The sequence below is a fragment of the Penicillium cataractarum genome (assembly GCF_028827025.1).
Source record: "Penicillium cataractarum strain IBT 29864 chromosome Unknown utg000005l, whole genome shotgun sequence".
Lineage (NCBI taxonomy): Eukaryota > Fungi > Ascomycota > Eurotiomycetes > Eurotiales > Aspergillaceae > Penicillium > Penicillium cataractarum.
Genome location: NW_026622741.1, coordinates 1,140,713 through 1,162,570, shown reverse-complemented (window position 1 = coordinate 1,162,570; position 21,858 = coordinate 1,140,713). Strand labels below are relative to the sequence as shown.

The 21,858-nt window shown below is 50.9% G+C and overlaps 3 protein-coding genes across 3 annotated transcripts; 1 reads left to right on the top strand and 2 right to left on the bottom strand.

The window, feature by feature from the left end:
* Window positions 1–8,545: 8,545 nt before the first annotated feature.
* N7496_006126 (uncharacterized protein) lies at window positions 8,546–13,981 on the bottom strand (the record flags this gene model as incomplete). Its single annotated transcript, XM_056699055.1, has 2 exons — window positions 8,546–13,386; window positions 13,816–13,981. The coding sequence occupies 2 exons, from the start codon at window positions 13,979–13,981 to the stop codon at window positions 8,546–8,548; spliced, it is 5,007 nt and encodes a 1,668-aa protein (XP_056554468.1).
* A 2,123-nt stretch (window positions 13,982–16,104) lies between these two features.
* N7496_006125 (uncharacterized protein) lies at window positions 16,105–17,493 on the bottom strand (the record flags this gene model as incomplete). The annotated part of the gene is made up of 1 exon (XM_056699054.1): window positions 16,105–17,493. The coding sequence occupies one exon, from the start codon at window positions 17,491–17,493 to the stop codon at window positions 16,105–16,107; it is 1,389 nt and encodes a 462-aa protein (XP_056554467.1).
* A 1,300-nt stretch (window positions 17,494–18,793) lies between these two features.
* On the top strand, window positions 18,794–19,615 carry N7496_006124 (uncharacterized protein; the record flags this gene model as incomplete). The annotated part of the gene is made up of 2 exons (XM_056699053.1): window positions 18,794–19,162; window positions 19,220–19,615. 2 exons carry the CDS (start codon window positions 18,794–18,796, stop codon window positions 19,613–19,615), a joined length of 765 nt encoding a protein of 254 aa, XP_056554466.1.
* Between the last annotated feature and the right edge of the window lie 2,243 nt (window positions 19,616–21,858).

Below are 21,858 nucleotides of genomic sequence, written 5' to 3'. Positions count from 1 at the left end.
TCTTAACTACGGTGACTCCTTTCTTACTCTCTGGAACGAGGATTCTTTCGAATCGGGTATGCCGCGAATCGTGGGTCCGCAGAGGGCTTCTTCGGCGGCAGGTAGCGTGGGTCTATACGGCGGACTGGTTTGGGATGTGCCGTGCGAAGCCAGCTAGAGGGGCGGGGGGCGGTTAGTGATCCGCTGTCCTACGCACATACTGCCGCGCATTTACCCACCGATGAAGTGGGCGTCCACGGGGTGGTCCGTCAACAGGGTGCACTCCCGGTGGATAAACACACGGTATTGAATTACGGGGGGATCGTCTGGCATCTGCGATGTATTCATACCAAGTACTATGTTCGTTTCTAATTCATGTACTTGCTATTCATAAAATTACAAAATATATAGAACACTCTGATGGTCTCATCAGGCGGAGCTAGTCATATCATCACCCACATACTAACTATTGACGGCAACCTTCGACTGCTGCAAACCAGGTAATCTCCACTTGAGTGAGATAACATTGGAATACCACCTGTATACGAAAGAATACCCGAGAAAAGACCGGCAACTAAGCGTGGACTTGCGCACGGGTGATTTCTCTCCCTTTGCGATCGCTAGACGAGTAACTCCAGCCTCTGCCGATGCACGCAGATGCCATCACCATTTTTCTGGGTGGTTAATGATTGGCTATTAGCGTACCACGCAGCTAATGCAATACTCAGCCTCACTCGCTATTACTGCAAAGGCTGGCCCATTATTTAGGAGGGTGCTGCATGCAAGCGCCCACCCAACCACCCCAAAAGTGTCTCAATGTCCACAGCCTGCGTGTATAGCGTCCACTTCTAGGATTGGGGTTGGCGCGATGACATGAGTTATACCAAGTTTGAAAATCTATTACTAGCGGCTTCTAAGGGTATATATCACCAGATCACTAATGCCTTTCGTTTGCTGTTACTAGAATTAGTAATCTCACAACTGCCGCACATCCTTGTGCAGTTGTTTGAAACAAGCAGGAACCTTTATACTAATGTCTATTACAGAAGTCACGTATATCTCATTTTAGGGTTACTAGCTAAGCAGGTTCTCGTGGTTCTTTTCTTGATATCACGCTTGTCGCTAGTAGGATATTACAGACAGGGCAGGTCAACGGAGGGCAACGGAAGGCAAGGGCATGAACCTCCACTTGAGTTTGTCCACTAGGGCCGACGGCAACGGCGATTGCACCTTCTTAGTATGCGAACTCACCAAATGAACTGACTCGTCGATGCAGGCGTCTTATCCTCATGCATGTCTGCCTCGTAGTTGCCGTCACATAGCCAAATTACGCCCAGGTTCAGTGCGCCAATGTTGTGTTGAGCCGCATCGGTGGGGCCAAGTCGGTTGCCAAGAAACTACAGCCTTCCATCTACCACACTGGCCTCTGGCGTGCTCCTGGTCACCCAGCCAAGCTGTCTATCGTGGCATACAGGGACTGGCTGCCGATGTAAGTTCTAAGCCTTTTTGCTCGGATACGCCCATTAGCCTCACTAGACAGTCAGGGAAAATTGGGATGCGCGAATAGCGTGGGAGGCCATGCCCTACGGAGGGTTGGGCTTGGAAGAAACCAGTAACTTTTTCTTTCACTCTACAATTTGTGCATTTTATATCCTGGCTCCCTGGCACGTATGGGTGATATTGAGCTTTTCCTCTTCTTGCATGATTTTCAGCGACTTTTATACCTCTCTTATTTTTCTAAGGACCGCATAAGTACGAGCTAGCAAAAATGGCGGACGTTCTCGCAGTAGCAGGCCTTATCTACCCCATTGCTAAAGACCTCTTCAAGCTTGCGAATAAGTTAAGAAGGCTATATAAGCAAATTCGTAATGCGAAAGACGATCTATCCAGTGTGATAAAAAGAACGATACACACACACACACACACAATTCATTAACGCCCGGCGGCTGAGCCGAAAGGGCAACTAAAACTGATCTATCAATGCATGTCCTAATATACATATGCCGTGTCTCCTTCGAGCCCATACATGGATCCTTGCCGTATTTGTCCTCTCAGCTGTCAATATCATAGGGATCCCTGTGGGTTAGTAATTTCGGTAGTAGACTGGCTTGAAGGCGCTTCTTCAAGTGTTCAACATCCTATCTTCGGCAGTTGAAGCGCGTCCACCATTTGTGGCACAAGGTGATAGGTGTAGGTTGGTGAAGGGGGAGGAGGGTGTCGTTGTGTTGGTTAACGTGGTTAGGTGGCGTCGAGTCGGCCCGTGGCGATCGCGAAACGTATTGAGGCTCGCACCGCTTCCACGTTCGGCATCCATCGCTGATTGTCCGAGGGCGATTTCCCGCCCAGGAAGAAGGAGAGATTGCCCCGGTGAGTTTGACTAGTCTGCAGCAATGCTATTCGTTGTGTGGTCCACTTCCGACATCGAAAGAGGAAGTGTTCCACCGTCTCTCTTGCTTGTCCACATGCACACTGGTCCGTGTCTGCAACGTTGATCCGACAGAGATAGCTATTGAGTCTGGCCATGCCAGTCCGGAGTTGGGCCAGCACGCTCGCTTCTTTCCACGATAATCGATCATACAGCTGTCGAGTGTGTTTCCCTGGCAGTGCTGCATCTACTCGTTTCACGTGTCTTCCTACGTTCTCCGGCAAGTCATTGCTGGGAACTGCATGAGACCGAGCGATCTTCAGTGTTGTCGACTTCATTCTAGGGGCGGATTTTTGCAGGGCGGCATCCTTCTGGGTCGCGGTCCTGGCTTGCTCTTTGGCTAGACCTAGCAGTTTATTGTCCGCGCTGGACGGGACCCAGAGGATATTGATGTGGTTTCCGTTTCTCCGCAGCCTTTTCATCAACTTGTACGATTGGCAGACGAACTCCTGCCCCGACTGTTGCCGAGGATTCCTCATCGTGAGGGCCGCTGCTTTGTTACTCGTGAGCAGCGTGATCCTGTAGTCTTTCAGTCCCACTAGCATGTTCAATGTGTGTGCCAGTGCTGCCAGCTCCGCAGAGAACGGGTTTTGCTCTAATCTTGGGCCTAGTGTCGTGGAGAAGGTCTTCAGTTTCAGCTTTCGATATCGAGGTGGCTGTTTCTTGATCGCCACCCCAAAACCTACGAGGCCGTTTCGTGCTGAACTACTGACCGCAACTTGCAGTGATCCGCCCGGTACGGTGTGCGAGTGCGGCATTGCTTCAACATCGCTCTGTATGCGAGTCTCCCAGGGTGCCAACACGAACGCATTGATGGTTTCCAGCGTCTCCATCTCAATGTTTTTCAGCGCGTCCGCTACTTGGTACAGCGGCGACCGGTGGTATCTCCTGAACTTCTTCATGCAGGCTGTACTCCTGCGTAGCGGGTGGGTTTCTGGAAGGGTGTGAATTTCCGTCCACATTTTCACGGCCCGTCTCCAAAAACGGTGTTGTGCGGTGGCAATATGAGCCTCGGCCTCCGCTACGCTGGTCGCAACGGTGAGAAATGTCCCGACAATTGCTTGCGCTCCTACCCTTTGGACTCGATTGATCGGTCCGCTGGCCTTGTCCTTGCAGGCGTGCATCCAGACACTAGAAGCATAGTCTACCGCTGGAGCCACTGTTGATGTGAACAGCTGTCTTGCGGTTGCTGGTGTTAGGCCGCGAAGTCGTCGAAGCTCCATCGCTGCCTCCAGGCCTTTAGATGCCGCCCTCGCGATATGTTCCTTGTACTTGAGTCTTGTGTCCATGAGAACGCCCAGGATCTTAACATGATCTCTAGGCATAACGGGCTGTCCCTTGATAGTGAAAGGCTCCTGGTCCGTTTTGTGGACTTTGGGAGCGAAGTGTACGATGGCAGTTTTGTCCGCCTCAAAAGTTGCTCCGCTCCTTTTCTCCCAGTCGAGTGCGTCGTTGATAATTGTTTCAATACCTTCCCGATTACTCTGTGCCGTTGGTCCGGTCACCCACGCGGTAAAATCGTCCACAAACGCGATTACTCCGCCCTGGCTGTCGATCTGTCGTTGCACGAGGTCTGCGTTGAAGAAGAGGAACAGGATCGGGGACAGCGGCGAGCCCTGCGGCAGTCCAGCCTGTGGCAGGCTTTGGACCTCAGACAATTGGCCATTGATTTGGATGGTTGCTGTTCGTTCCGAGCAGAACGCCTCAACCCACCGGAGCAGATCCTCCGGTATGCCTCGCGCTTTCATCCTCTGAAGCAACCGTTCTTTGCACACTCCATTGTAGGCTCCCTTGACATCGAAGCTGATCAAGCTCAATACCCGTCGGCCGCGCCACGCCGTGTAGATTTGCTCTTGCAGAAACACGAGTGCTTGCTCCGCGGACCGCTGCTTTCGGGCTCCGAAGTGGCTGGTCGGGAGCAAGCCGTACGTTTCCACCGCGTGTGAGATCCTTTCCGCAACCACTGATTCCAGTATCTTGCCCAGCGTCGCGAGGAGAGAAATTGGTCTCCATGCTTTGGCAATACTGTAATTTTCTTTATTTGGCTTTTTGAGCGGTATGATCTTCGCGTGTCTCCACTGCCTTGGCAACGTGCCTCCTTCCAGTGAGGCTTGGAAGAGATCAAGAACCCTGTCCTTGACCGTGGGCCACGTCATCTTCCAGACTATCACCGGCAGGCCGTCTTCGCCCGGTGCTTTCCAAGACTTCGCCGCCAACAGTTGCCGCTCTACCTCCTCCATCGTGATAGCTGGCATTTCTACCGGTGCTCTCTCTGGCCTCGTCCCTTCATCGTCAATAATGTCCGGCAGAGGCGGGAAGAAGGTGGTCAGCAATTCTTCTGCTTGCTCCTTGCGATCGGTGGTGGTCGATCCGTCTGCTCTCAGGAGCTGCGGGACCTTTCCAAACGCTGCGTCATCTCCCGACTTCAGGTATTTTGCGGCTTTCCATATGTTATCGTTGTCTGCGAGGAATTCATTCCAGTGCTTTTTCTTTTGTTGCCGGATAGCATCGTGGTATTGCTTCGCTGCGCCTTGGGCCATCTCTTCTAGATGGGGTACCTTTCGTCCCGCCCGTCGCTCCGAGCGGGCGTGATTTCTCCAGTATGTGTATATTTGACGGAGCTGTGTCAAGTCATCTGTCCACCACCGCTTTGCGTGTGGTGACGGTCTAGCCTTCGGGGTCAAGGCATGCACCGCTTCCCAGACCGCGGACATGAGTCGATCGGTTTTCTGCTGCACGGTGCCCTCCAACGGAGTGGCGGCTAGGGTGTTCGCAATCCTAACATTGATCTCTTTCCATGGAGCGTTTTTCAGCAGGAGTCGTTCCGGATGCTTTGGGGGCGACCATGAGGCATCGAATACGGTCTCAATGGCGCAGTGATCCGAACCATGCTCTGTCCCAGGTATGGCACATTTAACCATGGACTCTGTTAGGTCTGCCGAGGCCAGGACGAGGTCGATCGTGGACTCGCAGTCCCCATTCTGTCCTGCGCCATGCCATGTCTTTGTTCCTCGTTTGAGTAGACTGCTGAGTGCAAATTCATTCATGAAGTCGACGATTGGGTCCGCTTCACCTTGCCTTACCAAGGACACGTCGTCTCCTCCCCAGAGTTGATCATGACGGTTAAAATCTCCCACAATTATGATCTCCAACGCTGTGCCTGCGTCCCGTCGTACCTCTGTGATCGCTTTGCGTAGATGATCGCATGTTTCGAGCAATGCCGCGACATCTCCTCCCTCTACGTAGACTGATGCCATAAATATCAGGCGCTCGGGGAGGCGGATGACCGCCGCGGTCAGATCCGGCGAGTCGATAGACACTTGCTCCGCTTCCACATCCCTATTAATCCAAAGCATACTTCGGATCGCCCATCGGCCTTCCCTCCAGGTGGAGGGAACCAGTTTCGTCCATTTGTGATGTCCCATCGGGGTGGTCAATAGCCGGCCTTGGATTCGCCTCGCTTGGGGTTCTTGAATCGCTAGTGCTACTGCCCCCTGGGTCTCTTCGTCGTTCATCAAGCTGTCATGTACCGCGCCCTGTTTCCTCACATTCAGTTGGATTATTCGGAGGGTTTTATTCATGACGTGGCGGATAGAGTTTCCGGCAATTTTTGCTGTACGATTCATGTGGGCCTCCGCATGGAACGCACTTTAGAACCGTTTGGTCGCAGTTACTATGGCGATGGCCCTCCGTGGCGCATTTTGCGCACTTCTGGACGTTCTTACACTGGAACGCCTTGTGGCCAATCTCCTGGCAGTTGTAGCATTGCGTCGGTCGTGGTCGATATTCGAAGGTGCTGGTCACGCCAGACTCTCCTCCAGCGTGAAAGAACCCGTCGGCCAGGAGCCTCCGTGCGTCAGTGCCTTTGGTAAGGTAAACGACCATTGATCCATAGGCCTTCGCACTCTCCTTGCTACTGAGCCATGCGATCTTAGCCACGGTAGCTTCGTTCTCCTCGCTGAAGGCTGCCGCAGCTCCGGCTCGGATCTCATCATCTTCATCTAGCACTGCGGCTTTGTTGACGCTATCGACTTTGATCGGGTAGAGCTCGTCCCGAAGAACCCGGGCTCCCGCACCGATCTTTGCTTCCGCCACTTTCTTGACTAACTGGTGTTCGGCTTCATCGCGACACGCTATTCTGATCCGGTTCGTGTTCTTCGGGTCTACAGTGACGGCGCGACACCGCCAGTGTATGTGGTCTTCCATCTTCCGGATCTCTGTCTCGATCGTTGCCCGGATTGGGCCTGCGGACATCCTCTCGTTTCCATTTTCTGTCATCCTCGAGGTGTCAATTGTGCAATACAATGTGTCGGTGAACGTGGTCGGTGTTGTGTTTAACGTTGAGAGCGTCCGTATGTTACTAGGGTGACTAAGTGGAGGAGTACGGGCGACATCTGCATAGGACGGGGAACCAGTAGGAATGGAAGGGCTGATAGCATCGCGCAGGGATTGAATCTCGCGGAGGATCTCATCGTGGTTGTTCTGAGCGCATGTCTCGGCGTGGGATTGCGGTGTCAGGGGCCTATCCGTCAGGGTCTGTAGCTCGTGTCGAACTTCGGCAAGGGCGGCGCTGAATTCATCTTTAACCTTTTGAAGCTCTTCCTTGTGTAATTCATCGCGTCGCCTGATCTCTCGCCTGAGTTTAATGAGTTCTTTCACGAGTGTGGCGGTGTTGAGGTCCTCACTCTCTGTCGCGGAGTCATCCGAAGTGACCGCGTCACGTTGAGTTGCTGGCTTGTCTTGCGTTTTCTTCCTCAGTTGAGAGCGTGTCGCTCTCTGGCCATTGTCGATCTCTTGATCCCGAGCATAGTTACTCGGTGGTCTGGTAGTGCGTCTCGGCCTCGATAATCTTGGCGGTGACTCTTCGTGTTCGTCGCGGTCGGGCGGTTCAGGGGTTCGCGTTGCGGTCCGTCCCGCCATTATGCACAATCGATTCCGTCGCCACGTGGCACCGGTTTCGTATCTCCAAGTCGATCAACAAGTCGGTCGGTTCGCTAGACTTTCTGTCTCAGATGGATCGGCCACCTAGACAGGTACCGATGATGATACAGTCGGTCGTTCTGGTACGGTACAGTCTGTATTGGATACCAAGAACGATACAGTTGAGAAGAAAAGTAGTCTCTAGGGAGGAAGCCGTTTTCGCTACCAAGAACGATACAGTTGGTAGCGAAAACGGCTTCCTCCCTAGAGACTACTTTTCTTCTCCCGGGCCCCACCGCCAAGCCATTAGCGCCAAATTTTATTCGATGGACCTTTCTTCAAGGTATCGGATGGTATTGACACCAAAATTACCGTACTGAATTAACCTACTGTATATTTCCCGAAATTAACGTTTATTTACAATGACCTCACGTAATGGAGGATTCGTGGTCTCATGTCATGTTGGGCTATCAAAGGCCTGTCAGTACTGTTATGCAAAATCTAGCCTCTTCTGTCTTGAATCAATACATACAGCGTCCTGTGTTATTTTCCTCCTCCCCACTGCCCTCTTGCTCGACTTGATGTTTTAAACAGGGTGAAGCGTGATGTCAAGGACTCTTCTAGAAGAAGGTACGGTACAGTACTCTTACTTATCCTAATTATGAGTAGTTGTCGAACCTACGTTGAATACCGTGGAATCCGGAGGAGGAGCATTGTGCAAACAAAACAAATATGACGTCATGTTCCTGTGTGCCCGCAACTTGCTGAATCAACCTTCAAAGACCCCACAAGTCTAGCTCCAGTCACGTGCGATTTATTCCCTATGGTCCAGGTTCCCCTGGAGAACATTAAGCAGAATACATTTCGACTTTGACCCTGAGCATTGGGGTGGAGCGACCCGCAAGAATCATTCTGCGAGTTTGCACGATGGTAGTTAAGCGCCTGGTCATCCATACCACACGCCCGTTGCTCCTTCATCAATGCCAACACCACTGCTCCCTCCAAAGAGTGAGATATTGATGAAATGCTGAGTCTTACAGAAGGAAAGAACGAGATTTGGGCTAGTAAGTACAGTAATGGAGTATCGCTGACGGGGTTGTAAATCCAGGCATTTCAGTGGCGACCACCCTGGGTGTTGACGTCCAACGCGCAGTCTAGCAGCATCTGCACGACCTGATCGTGCCATCCTCCTTCACAGGCAGCCTGGAGGGCATCTCCGTACTATCCGCCCTTGGCATCGACATCGGCTCCGTGGTCTAGCAGCATCTGCACGATCCAGTCGTGTCCTCTTTCACAAGCAGCCTGGAGGGCATTTCCGTAGTATCCGCCCTCGGCGTTAACATCGGCTCCGTGGTCTAGCAGCATCTGCACGACCTGGTCGTGCCCTCCTCCTTCACAGGCAGCCTGGAGGGCATTTCCGTAGTATCCGCCCTTGGCGTTAACATCGGCTCCGTGGTCTAGCAGTAACTGCACGATCCAGTCGTGTCCTCTTTCACAAGCAGCTTGGAGGGCGTTTCCGTAGTATCCGCCCCTGGCATTGACATCGGCTCCGCCGTCTAGCAGTATCTGCACGACCCGGTCGTGCCCTCCTTCACAGGCAGCCTGGAGGGCATATCCGTATCGACCGCCCTGAGTGTTGATATCGGCTCCGTTGTTTAGCAGTCTCTGCACAACCTTTTCGTGTCCTTCATTGCAGGCAGCCTGAGAAGCGGTTCCGTAGTATCCTCCCTTAGCATTGATATCGGCCCCGCGGTCTAGCAGCATCTGGACAATCAGATCGTGTCCTCCCTGACAGGCAGCCTGAAGGGCGTTCTCGTAGTGACCACCCTTGGCATTGACTCTGGCCCCGCGGTCTAGCAGCATCTGGACGATCCGGTCGTGCCCTCCTTCACAGGCAGCTTGGAGGGCATATCCGTAGTATCCGCCCTTGGCATTGACATCGGCTCCGCCGTCTAGCAGTATCTGCACAACCCGGTCGTGCCCTCCTTCACAGGCAGCCTGGAGGGCATATCCGTAGTATCCGCCCTTGGCATTGACATCGGCTCCGCCGTCTAGCAGTATCTGCACAACCCGGTCGTGCCCTCCTTCACAGGCAGCCTGGAGGGCATATCCGTATCGACCGCCCTGAGTGTTGATATCGGCTCCGTTGTTTAGCAGTCTCTGCACAACCTTTTCGTGTCCTTCATTGCAGGCAGCCTGAAAAGCGGTTCCGTAGTATCCTCCCTTAGCATTGATATCGGCCTCGCGGTCTAGCAGCATCTGGACAATCAGATCGTGTCCTCCCTTACAGGCAGCCTGAAGGGCGTTTTCATAGTGACCACCCTTAGCATTGACACTGGCCCCGCGGTCTATCAGTATTTGCACGATCCGTTCGTGTCCTCCCTTACAGGCATGGTAAAGGGGGCTTCCGTAGATTTCATCCTGGACGTTGATATCGGCCCCGCGGTCTAGAAGCATCTGGACAATCATAGCATGCCCTCCACAGCAGGCAACCTGGAGAGCGTTTTCATGGCCGTCCTTAGCGTTGACATCGGCCCCACGGTCTAGCAGCATCTGGACGATCCGGTCGTGTCCTCCTTCACAGGCGGCCTGGAGGGCGTTTCCGTAGTATCCGCTCTTGGCATTGACATCGGCTCCGCTATCTAGCAGTATCTGCACGATCCTTTCGTGTCTTCCCTTACAGGCAGCCTGGAGGGCGTTTTCATAGTGACCACCCTTGGAGTTGACATCGGCTCCGTGATCTAGCAGTCTCCGCACAACCTTTTCGTGTCCTTCATTGCAGGCAGCCTGAAAAGCGGTTCCGTAGTATCCTCCCTTAGCATTGATATCGGCCCCGCGATCTAGCAGCATCTGGACAATCAGATCGTGTCCTCCCTTACAGGCAGCCTGAAGGGCGTTTTCATAGTGACCACCCTTAGCATTGATACTGGCTCCGCGGTCTATCAGCATTTGCACGATTCGTTCATGTCCTCCTTCACAGGCGGCCTGGAGGGAATTTCCGAAGTATCCGCCCTTGGCATTGACATCGGCTCCGTGGTCTAGCAGCACCTGGACAATCATAGCGTGCCCTCCACAGCAGGCAGCCTGGAGAGCCTTTCCATGGCCATCCTTAGCGTTGGCATCGGCTCCGTAGTCTAGCAGTATCTGTACGATCTTGTTGTTTCCTTCATAGCAGGCAGCATGGAGGGCGTTTTCGTGATATCTGCCCTCAGCATCAACATCGGCCCCGCGGTCTAGTAGCATCTGGACAATCAGATCGTGTCCTCCACAGCAGGCAGCCTGGAGGGCGTTTTCATGGCGATCCTTAGCGTTGACATCGGCTCCGTAGTCTAGCAGTATCTGCACAATCCCGCCATGCCCTCTAGCACAGGCAATATACAGGGCGTTTTCAGAGTGACCACCCCGTGCGTTGACATTAGCTCCGTAGTCTAGCAGCATCTGTACGATCTTATCGAGTCCTAGATCACAGGCAAGATAGAGGGCGTTTTCATAGTAACCACCCTGGGCGTTGACATCGGCTCCGTTATTGAGCAGTCTCTGCACAATTTTGTCGTCTCCTCTACGACAGGCCGCCCGGATGGCGTTTCCGTAGTATCCACCCTGGGCATTGACATCGGCCCCGCAGTCTAGTAGCATTTGAACGATCTTGTCGTGTCCATTATAGCAGGCATGGTAAAGGGGGTTTCCGTAGAATTCGTCCTGGACGTTGATATCGGCCCCGCGGGCTAGGAGCATCTGCACGATGTTGTTGTATCCTCGATTACAGGCAGTATGGAGGACGTTTCCGTATTTTCCACTCTGGGCGTTGACATCGGCTCCGTGATCCAGCAGCATTTGCACAATCTCATCATGTCCTCTATCACAGGCGGCCTGGAGGGCATTTCCGTGGTATCCACCATGTGCATTGACATCGGCTCCGTGATCCAGCAGCATTTGCACAATCTCATCATGTCCTCTATCACAGGCGGCCTGGAGGGCATTTCCGTGGTATCCACCATGTGCATTGACATCGGCTCCGTGGTCCATCAGCATCTGTACGACTCGGTCGTGTCCTCTTTCACAGGCATCCGCGAGGGCGCGTCCGTCCTCGGCGTTGACATCGGCTCCGCAATTCAGCAGCATCTCCACGATCTTGCCGTGTCCTCGACCACAGGCAGAACGGAGAGCGTTTACGTACAATCCACTCTGGGCATTGACGTCGGCTCCGTAATCCAGCAGCATCTGCACGATCTCGTCGTGCCCTTGATCACAGGCAGAACAGAGAGCGTTCCCAAAAAATCCACCCCGGGCGTTGACATCGGCTCCGTAATCCAGCAGCATCTGAACAACCTCAGTATGTCCATAGCATGATGCCCATATGATCGGGTATGTGCTTGTATCGTCTGCCGTATTGATATCATCTTTAGAGATATTGAGCAGATGATAGACCTCACGAACATGGCCATTAAATGCGGCCAGATGCAGTGCCTTCATCGATGGTGTCGTCACGTCGTCTGGCATTACCTCCTTCCAGAAGACAGGGAACCATAGCAAAAACTGTTTCCCACTTAGGCAATATATCCGATTTAATCGATCATTAACTTCTCGGCTTGAAGTTGAACTCATCTTCCGTACATGATCGGGCCAATGAGCTGCTGAGTACTCTAGGAAGCTTAGAGCATTAGAGCTCAATTTACCACTATCCAAGTCCTCCATTAGAAGGTATTGCAAGCAAATGGACGCCATTTGATCCTCGGTATCAATGAGGCGCCACGAATATAGGTGATCGACACTATTCATACTGGCCTTAGCAACAAGAAACTCTCTTGCGGTCTGATGAATAAGGTAGATTTTGGTGTTGTTTATGAAAACAAATAGCCCACATAAGCGACGGAGCTTCTTGTCTATTTTTGATGACTCCAGCATAGCTTCTGCTGTAGTCTGTGATTCTGGGTAGAGAGCTATACCCAGCGCCATGGCCATTTCAGTTGTTGTCAGGGGGCGTCGCGCTGCTACAATAATCTGTAGGACTTTCTTCACAGTATGGACTTGGTCAGAAGGCACTCGTCTGAGGATTTTTTCGTACGCGTGATTCACTGAGGGCGGTATCAGTGGGATGGATTCCTCAGCAGGACGAAAGCTATTCTCGAATGTTAACCGAATATCATCAATGGCTAAATGTAACCACAGGTATGTCCGGTGTTCCATTTGCAACAGCTTTTGCTCAAGTCGCTGCTCTATATTTCGTGATAACTCCGCTGTTTCGGCTAGCTCTCTGACTCTCAACTTCACGACAAGGTCAATCTCGTTGTGGATTTGATCATTTTCTTCCTCTCCTTTCAGATGTAGATGTGGAAAGGAGTCTGTAATCACTCGGAACCAATTCTGGATATGATCATATGGGCGACTGGTGACCAGAAATTTCAGCCAGGTATCCTGTTGCAGCGGATGGCGAGAGTGGTGAAAAGACTGAAGTTTATCGATCAGTCGACCCTGGTCGACGTCACGACATTCATCAAGCGCATCAAATATACAAATTGTTTTGCATGACGTGTCGGATAATGCGGCCGTTGTGAAGATTCGCCAAAGTTCATCAACCTCCCGTCGGAGTTCCTCCCCGTTCTCTTCCCAGGGCCGTATGGCATGGTGTAATAGATGAGGCCGCTGGCTGAAGAGCTGATGGAGTACTGAGCACAATGCCGCCGCAAGATGATTCTGTTCATCGTTGTCTTTAAAAAAAAAGTAACAGATCGCCCTCTCCGGATCGGAAGCTTCCGAGAAGTCATCGATTATCGATCGTGACAGCACAGACTTCCCGCAGCCTGGGTCGGCAGATACCCATAGAAGGTTATTACAGCTGCTCTCCGACCAGCGGATATATTCAGCGCTCTGGAGAGCCCATAGGCAGGTTCCCTCCACTTTTCTCGGATTGATGTTTTTTTGCTCCTCGTAGGTTGATGTCTTAAAGATTTGGAGACAACGGTGTTGCCGATCTGTCAAGGCTCTGTACTTCTGTTCACCGTGATACCGAGTCTGTTCATTGTGTAGTCGGTCTAAGCGTTGATTCGTGCCTTCTAGCTTTTCTGAAGAAGTGCCGTATATCAAGGTTATTTCATGTTACAGTTATAGGGCTATATAGGACTAACCAAATATAATGTCACTGATCTTCTCCTCGGCCTCGATTCGGTTGAGAGGAATCCTCTGTAGAAGGTCTTTCGCATATGCAGCTGCCACCATCGCTGCATAGCCTTGCCACTCTTTGTTCTTATGCGAGTCAGAATAGTCGCAAATGCCCCGAATAACGAGACATGGGAAGGTATTCATCAGCCCGGCTGCTTCCATTTCGAAACAAAGAACATCTTTCTCCGCCGCAAGTCTATCTCGTACCAAAGCATCCTTCATCAATCGATTCCCAGAAGCAACCAGGCCATAATGAATGGCAGGATTGTCTTCATCCTTGGCCCGTTCACTTCGTAATACCAACTTCGACGGATCATCCGCACATGAAGAACCACAGTCTCCTAGGCCGTGTAACACTTTAGCTTTGAATAACCTATCTGTTTCGGGTGATGGTCGTTGGTACTCGCGGCGGAGTCTAGGGTTCTTGTCGAGAACGCTATCGACGGCTCTCTGCAGTTGATGCCCCTTTCTCTTGTACTGTGTCTGTATCCCCGTCATTGCAGTGCGAAGCGTAGTTGGTGGCTGGTTCAAGAATCGCGTATACTGAAAACTTTGGTCTTGGATCGACTTGCCAAAGTCGTACTGGAAAACACCACCCCCGCCATCACAGGGCGCACTGACCACAACATCGCCCAAACGGATGTCATGATTTTCGCTTGGCACACCTCCTCCGATGCCGACCATTAGGCCGATCCTGATGTTATGAAAGCTGTTTAGCATGTTCGTCGCTACATTGGCGGCGGAGGCGGTTCCATATTCACCATCGGGCAAGACCGCGATCACAACGTGATGGTCGCCCATCTTGCCCAGCGTATAGTCGTTCTCATCCTTTGGCGACACGAACCTCGGCTTTTCATGTTCTTCATCAAGAAGTTCCTGTGCGGCAATATATTCCACAGGCAAAGCGCAGATCCAGCCCACGGTGTATCCCGTAGGGTCTGACATGATTTTCAATCGAGACAAGAGCCTGAAGCTGCACGAGAGCCTATTCACTGTCGCTGCTTTAGATGCGAAAGTCTCGAGGTCTACTGTGTAATACAGACCTGAGTCAAAAAGACAACAAGTGCGGTGATGAGCAAGGGATCAAGGAGAATTTTTGGAAAAGCCATGAAGATAAGTGGCCTGTTAGGAAGGCTCAGCCGCATGACCAGCACGACACGTCGCAGGGGGCGGCAACAGAGCAGACGCTATTGGCGGAAACGTCTTTTCCATGCGCCCGAAGGAAAAGACAACCGGGGTGAACAAGACAAGGCGTAAGGGCAATTTCTCGGGCATGAGCAGATTGCGGGGGTAGAGGGGACAGAGCAAATGCCATTCTTAACCACAGGGACTGTGCCACGCGCCGACTCGAAGCGCAGCGGAGGCGGGAGTTGAGATGGTATTGTGGGACTAGGAAGGGCCACGATACTTGAACTGAGCGCGTGCTGATGAGAGGATGGCGTTGCGCGGCACTAGAACAATTGCTATTGGAGAAAGCCACCGCTCGCTAGCCAGGGCGCGCTGCACGTGACCGGCCCATGTCGTGGCACTACCAACCTCCATCAATACTGGTGGGTTGATCACTGTCAGTGGTAGAGATATGGCACCCACACTTGAAGCATGGCGACTCGAACTCATCCGTGACATGATCCAAGACACTCAACCGTATACTAACGTGCAGATTGCCGAAGCCGCCCATTGTACCCCACGATCAGTCAGCACTATCCGTTCGAACCTACGATGCTTTGGAAGTGTCAGGGCCCCGGCCAACGGTATCGGCAGACGACGAACGATCACTCCACCCATGCTTGAAGCTCTCTGCGAACGTCTTCTCGAAAAGCCAGATCTATACCAGGATGAGATGGCGATCTTCTTGTGGGATGAGTTCCGCATCCTTGTGACAACATATAGCATTAGCAGAGCGCTCGCATCGGTTGGATGGTCGAAGAAAGCCGCAAGGCAGATTGCGAGGGAACGAAATGCCGAGTTGCGAGACTACTACCTCCATACTATATCATCGTTTCAATCCTACCACTTGGTGTATGTGGATGAGTCAGGCTGTGATAAACGAGCGGGATTTCGACGAACAGGATGGTCTCCATTAGGGGTGACGCCTGTCCAAATTTCTCGATTCCACCGCGGGCAGCGATACCAGATACTGCCCGCGTATGCCCAGGATGGTGTTGTTTTTTCGCGGGTTTTCCAGGGATCGACGGATGCGGTCGTGTTTGAGGATTTTATACGACAACTCCTTCATCACTGTGGTAGGTGGCCGGAACCGAAGTCTGTTCTTGTCATGGATAATGCATCTTTCCATTGTACGGAGGGTGTTCGGCAGATTTGTTTAGCGGCGGGGGTCAAATTGGTGTACTTGCCGCCTTACTCGCCCGATCTCAATCCGATCGAGGAGTTATTCGCTGAGCTAAAAGCCTTCATCAAACGAAGATGGCTAGTATATGAAGAGAACCCGGAGCAAGGATTTAATAACTTTCTGGAATGGTGTGTTGATGTTGTAGGGGCAAGAGAGAAAAGCGCGGAGGGACATTTTCGACATGCAGGTTGGAATATTGAAGAACCTTAACATCATTGAATGTATATCTCGCACTGTACCTCCCACGATTTGATAAATGCCAGCATCTCTCTCACACAAATAACGCAGTTGCTCCTTCTTCTACGTTGCATTTGCATCGTTTGACCCAATACTCAATATCCCCAACAAAACGCCGAGCAATGCCCCTCTTAACGCCGTTTTTTATAAAAAATTCCGGATCCTGATTCTCGTGAACCTGCATAAGGTCTAGACCATCTTCAAGCGCAGCATCACGGGCTTTGCGAAACTCTGCCTTCAGCTTTTCATCATCAACTTGTGATTGCTGCCAGTCACTATATTCAGCAACGGCAAGGTCCCGTAGACCAGGTATCTCAAGGCAATCACTGATGTGCTTTCCGGGACACATGGTCGACATGAGGGTGGGCGTATTAGACACAGAAAGCGGAGGTGACTGCGCAGGAAGGACGTTGGTGATGCTTATAGGAGGATATGCCGCTGGAGATTGAGCCGCTCCCTTGTGTCTCTCGAGTCGCTGCTGCTCCTGTGTATATAGTTTCTCACGAATTGACTCAGGGACGTCATCATGTGAGGTCAAAACACCACCCTGCTCCACATAACTCACAAGAGCCCTCAAGTTTTGCACAGTCAGCTTAATATGCTTTTTACCAATAGGGTCACGCCAACAGTGCGGCCCTAGATCACATGCGCTATTAGAGCACCGCATCACACTGTAAACATGATCCCAGACAGGAGGACGCCCAGTGACCTGTTCTTCAGCATTAATCTCTGCTTGCCGATCAACCAGCATGCGCTGGGTGGCAGATGAATTGCCGCGTTTATCAGTTGATCTAGAGCCGGAACTCTGGGTGTGGCTGCCCTCCGTGTAGTTGAATGACATGTTCAATGTTAGCTTCTTCCCCGTACGGAAAAGATCGCCCCACCCGAGGAGTTGTTTCTCCACGGCAGGCCAATCCACATCAGATTTATCACAAGAAAGAGTGAGGTCTGGTTGATTACGGTGATTCACCGACACAACGATAGCTGTGTCGTCGAGTTCGACCTTCTTCTGAGGAAATTTCTTGCCTACGAGTTCCTTCAATTTTGGCTCTAGAAATAGACGCCAATGAAACCGCGGAGCCAATACAAGGTCTTGCTCTGTATTCTTCCGGATAGTCTTATTGTTGAAGGTGACCTTCCACACTATCGAATAATGGAGACAGGAGGGCGGATGCTCATCATACAACCTTCCTTCCTCCCAGTCACTCAGCTGAAGGAGTGGAATCTGGCTCAGTTGTGGAGATCGATCTTGTGTGAAGAAGTCGTCGTCTAGTCGGATTTCAGGGCTCGTGGAAGTCATCGCAGAGGGGGTTTGGCAGAATCCATATCCTGGAGTTGGGGCAAAGAGCGGCGACTGACCAGTTTGGTCATACGAGTCGTACAGTAGTGGGTCATTCTGGGAGTCGAATGGGCTAGTGCCCATATTTCTAGGCTGTAAAGAGAGTCATTATCATCATCATTGCTCCTAAAGGATGCTTGAGGCGGTCTCTGGATCGGATTCCGTTATTCCTTACTCGAACAGAGCGACCTGAGAGAACAGGGTCCAGGAGAACAGCAAGGTTTACGAAATGAAAGGAACCGCAATGCTGCTTCGAGCTTGAAGTAGTGAAGATACCTTGGGGAGTGCGATAGGCTGAGCTGTGGGTGTCGGGATGCGGCAAAAGGAGGTTGATCTGACAAACCCCTTAGGTGATCCACCAGTGTTTGCCTTGTTTACACGTAGATCTTCAAAATTCCATGGTATTCCATTCAGATGATCGGCGACTATTCCATATTCGGTTAAACGTCAGCATCCAATTTTGAAGCCTCACAATTCTGCGGGTTGTCCATTATTAGGACGACCAGGGCAGTCTAAATTTATGGATATTTGAGCTGAAAACTAAAATCTATATTGATATTATTATTTAGATCTCAAATCTTGACAATTAAGCGTTGGAGCGATTTGAGTTGAATTTTCAACGGACGTGTCTTTCAACGTTTAATCCAAAAGCGGAGGGCCGCAACTTGGGATGGACGTGAAGCCAATTTTCCTAAGCAAGCCACCAATCATGTGGATTATCTGAGACATAGGCGCACCCAAGTTGAAGGAATGTCATAAGTGTTTGGTAAGATTGAAACCGTAATTTGGCTGTCATAAAACAGGTCAATACGTTCTGGAATTATTCGTACTTACGTCCGCCAAATAAATTTTAGCGCTAATGCCTTGGCAGTGGGTCGTGGGGAACGAGAAGCAGTCTTCAGGGAGGAAGCAGATTTCGCTAGTGACTGTATCAGTGGCCCAAACGTACGACTTTTTCGGGGACACCATGAACGTTGCGAGGAAAATCCAAGAGCTGGCGCCAATGTTTAAACGACATCAAAATCTCATAAGGAGCATCGATAAGGAATCAAAAAGAACCATTGCAAGGCTGAAGCATATTACCGACAAGTTTTGCTTTCTCATAAACGGTGAATCTGTCAGTACGGTCGAAAGATGGATCGCACTGTTTGAATGGTCAAGAGAGAGAAAAACCGTTCCCTATATTTTCCAAGATATGGAGGTACTGGAGAGGTCTATGAGAACAATCGGAACCCTGGTGCACGTTCAATTGCTGTCTCAAACCCACCAAAGGGATGGATCGGATGCAGTTTTAGCACAATTGTAAATCTCAAATATTTTCCCAATTAATAGATAACGTGGAGTGTTATACTGACTATTTGCTGGCAGTGAATCTTTCAAAAAAATGCTAGGTATTGAGTTCAAGAAGCTTCAGCAAGCTCAACAGGTCCAAAAGAAGCTTCTGATGCAGGAAAAAATCCCACTGAGTCAACATTTCGAGGCTAAGGAGTTTGCCCAAAAAATAATGCAGATCTTAGAAAAGGAGATTCCACGACTGGAAAAACGCCAGCCCGCTAGGAGCCTGTCCACGCCTGATTCGCGGTCGCCACCCACCTCACCGATAGCAAGCGAGCCTTCACCAACCACAACCCCTTCACCCTCTCCTCCTAGCAACTCTGGGAGCCAAATTTCTGTCATTAAGGTGCAGGAGGAGGATGCCTTATCGCCGAGGAGGCGGATTTCGCGGAAAAGAAGAACTCAGTCAGCCCCTTCAGTGAGTAGAACGGCCCCTATGAACTTCTCAGGCGCATAATAATAATGGGGTGTGTAGCAAATTCCTTCGAGATCGCCATCCTCTTCTCTATGTTCAGGTGACGATGGATCCGACAACCTCCATAGTCGAGGCTCCGAGCCAGAAAAGCAGGGTCAAAACGCTGGTGAGGACCGTGGAGGCGCATATATGCAGATGCCACCCTTTGGACCACCAAAACTGGTGTCTCGCCCACCCATTAGACGACGATCTCCTGATCGTCCAGATTCGCCCAGCGACACATTTGACCAGCGACCAACAATGCATGGTAGTGGCTCTGGTCCGGCTCGAAGAGGGCGCAACAGCAGCAAGATATCAGAATATGGCAATGGAGGCGAGGTAACTGCTACGCATAGAACAGGCGGTGTTGGTCTGCCATCAGGAAGGTGGAAAGAAAAGTCTAAGCAAGATCAGTAAATAAATGTTGAGCCATGAGGTAGAACTAAGTTCCTGCATTAAGAGTCCGCCTCATGGTCGACCAACTTGGTTACAGGTCCAAAAGCAAAGATGTTCTAAATAAATCACTAGTTGATGCGTATGACGGCTAACCAAGTCTTATCATTCATACACCTATTATTTTGATCCCCAGTGTCTCGGTACTGAAATGATACGGACGCCACCAGCCATTATTGCGCCCTCAGCGAACGTGTCTAGATGTGCTGAAGTCCAACATCGGATAGACAGATAGACATATACAGGGTAAAGGTAGGAACCAGATCCGAATATAGGCACATAGCACAGAAAATTGCCTGGTAGTTATAAGACATTGGACGGGTCAAAGGTAACGAATGAACAATCATAAGTGCATGATATATATTCACTTTGACTGCTTCAAAGATCCACAAATCCCAAGTCCCTCACATAGTCTCCGTCGCTGTTCTAATGACGTGAGTCACTGCCTCTTGAATCGTTTGAAAGCCTTGGATCTCCAATATGAATCGCGAAATCTGGTTAGGGGTCCCAGAACGCAGCGTAGCTACCATTTGTTGAAGAGCAATTTGGGATTCCTCAAGTTTCGTAATATGGAATTTCCGTCTTCGATCGCTTTCCGGGTTGAAAATACACTGGCATGCTTCTTCAACGCATCTCGCACAAGGAAACGAACCTGAGCACTAGTGAAATCAGTCAGTTGGCTTGCTAAACATAAATATAGCCTACCTTAGTTCGCTTCTTTCGACATTCGTTGCAAGCAAGCGATGTCCTACCCTTCTTCACCGGTGCTATTTCTTCAGGTTGATGTATGTGGCCCTCCGGTATCGAGGGTAGAAGTGGGCGCAGAGCGGCATGCTTCAACATGACGAGAGAATTGATATTTAGGAATGATCGGAGAAATTCTAATAAACGTATTTAGGGCACATATTCAATGAACGAGGGTAAGTCTATTTATGTTGACCCTGTAGCGCGCTGGCGATTCCCTTCCTTTGTTTGTTACTGGTATATTCTAGAGGACAAGATAGGAGTGGAAGGACTGATCTTGGCAAGCAAACAAAGAGCCCCTACATATGATGGGCTAATCCTACAAGCCGATTGGATGCTGAAATTTGACTAGCCCGGCTTGTTCTGGACCCTACCCGAAGCTGCATGTGTCCGTCTGTTGATGAGAGTTCCGACTGTTGACCTCGACCGCCGGATAGATGCAGCACGATAGGGCCTGCACGCATTGAGAGCGGCAGGCGTGCTTTGCAGGCGTGAGTACTGTGTTCGCCAAGTTTGTGTCCGCTGTCGCAACTTCCCCTTTCATTGAACACAAATTCTCGTGAAGCGAGGGCATGTCAGGTCAGGACTGGTTTTGCTTCTCTGCTAAGTAATCGAGGTCGGCTACCTCTCCAGGAACAACGATTGCAAGGCTTTAATCAGCGGTACCTATGCTTGGTAATGGGATACCCGTAAAAGCGAGCACCGCTCGTAACAGTCGGTCACCAGTTACGCACGTGATCGGGAAAATGGGACGAGGACGACGCTGATTCCACACGGTAAACGTCCTGACTGCGAGTAGTTCAACGACACATTAATAGCGTGTAAGACGATATCTGCATTAGAAAAAGCAGAGCCGAACGCTAATAGTTGGCTATAGAGCCAGAATGCCTATTCATAAAGTCATTTTTGCTCCTAACCAGTATTTTGCGTTGCCTGCACTGGTTCATTTATGGCATTCTCCTTTACTCTTCCAAGAAGCTCAAGGCCTGATGATTTTCATTTATCAAGTAAACAAAGCAAGTCAAGCAGTTTGAAGTCCCTGGTTTGTCAAGTACTATCGCCAAGACAGTGTGCGGCTACTCCAACTCTAGCCTCCACTAATGCACGCAGATGCCATCACCACTTTTCTGGGCGGTAAATGATTGGCTATTAGCGTACCAAGCAAGCCAATGCAACAATCAGCCTCATGCGCTATTACTGCAAATGTTGTCCCATTATTGATAGCCTAGGAGTGTGCTGCATGTAAGCGCCCACAGCAAACACCCAGCGGCCCCCAAATGTGACCCACAGACCAGAGCCTATGGCTGCAGGATGATCCTAACCTAGGCTTATTTCTATCCTGCCGTAATGGCCGTAATGGGAGACACTGGGAATGAACCCAGCTTATGCCATTATAGGATAGGCGGCTCTGTATAACAAGTGATAAGGATACCTCTTTTAACAGACAGTGATACACGCACCAG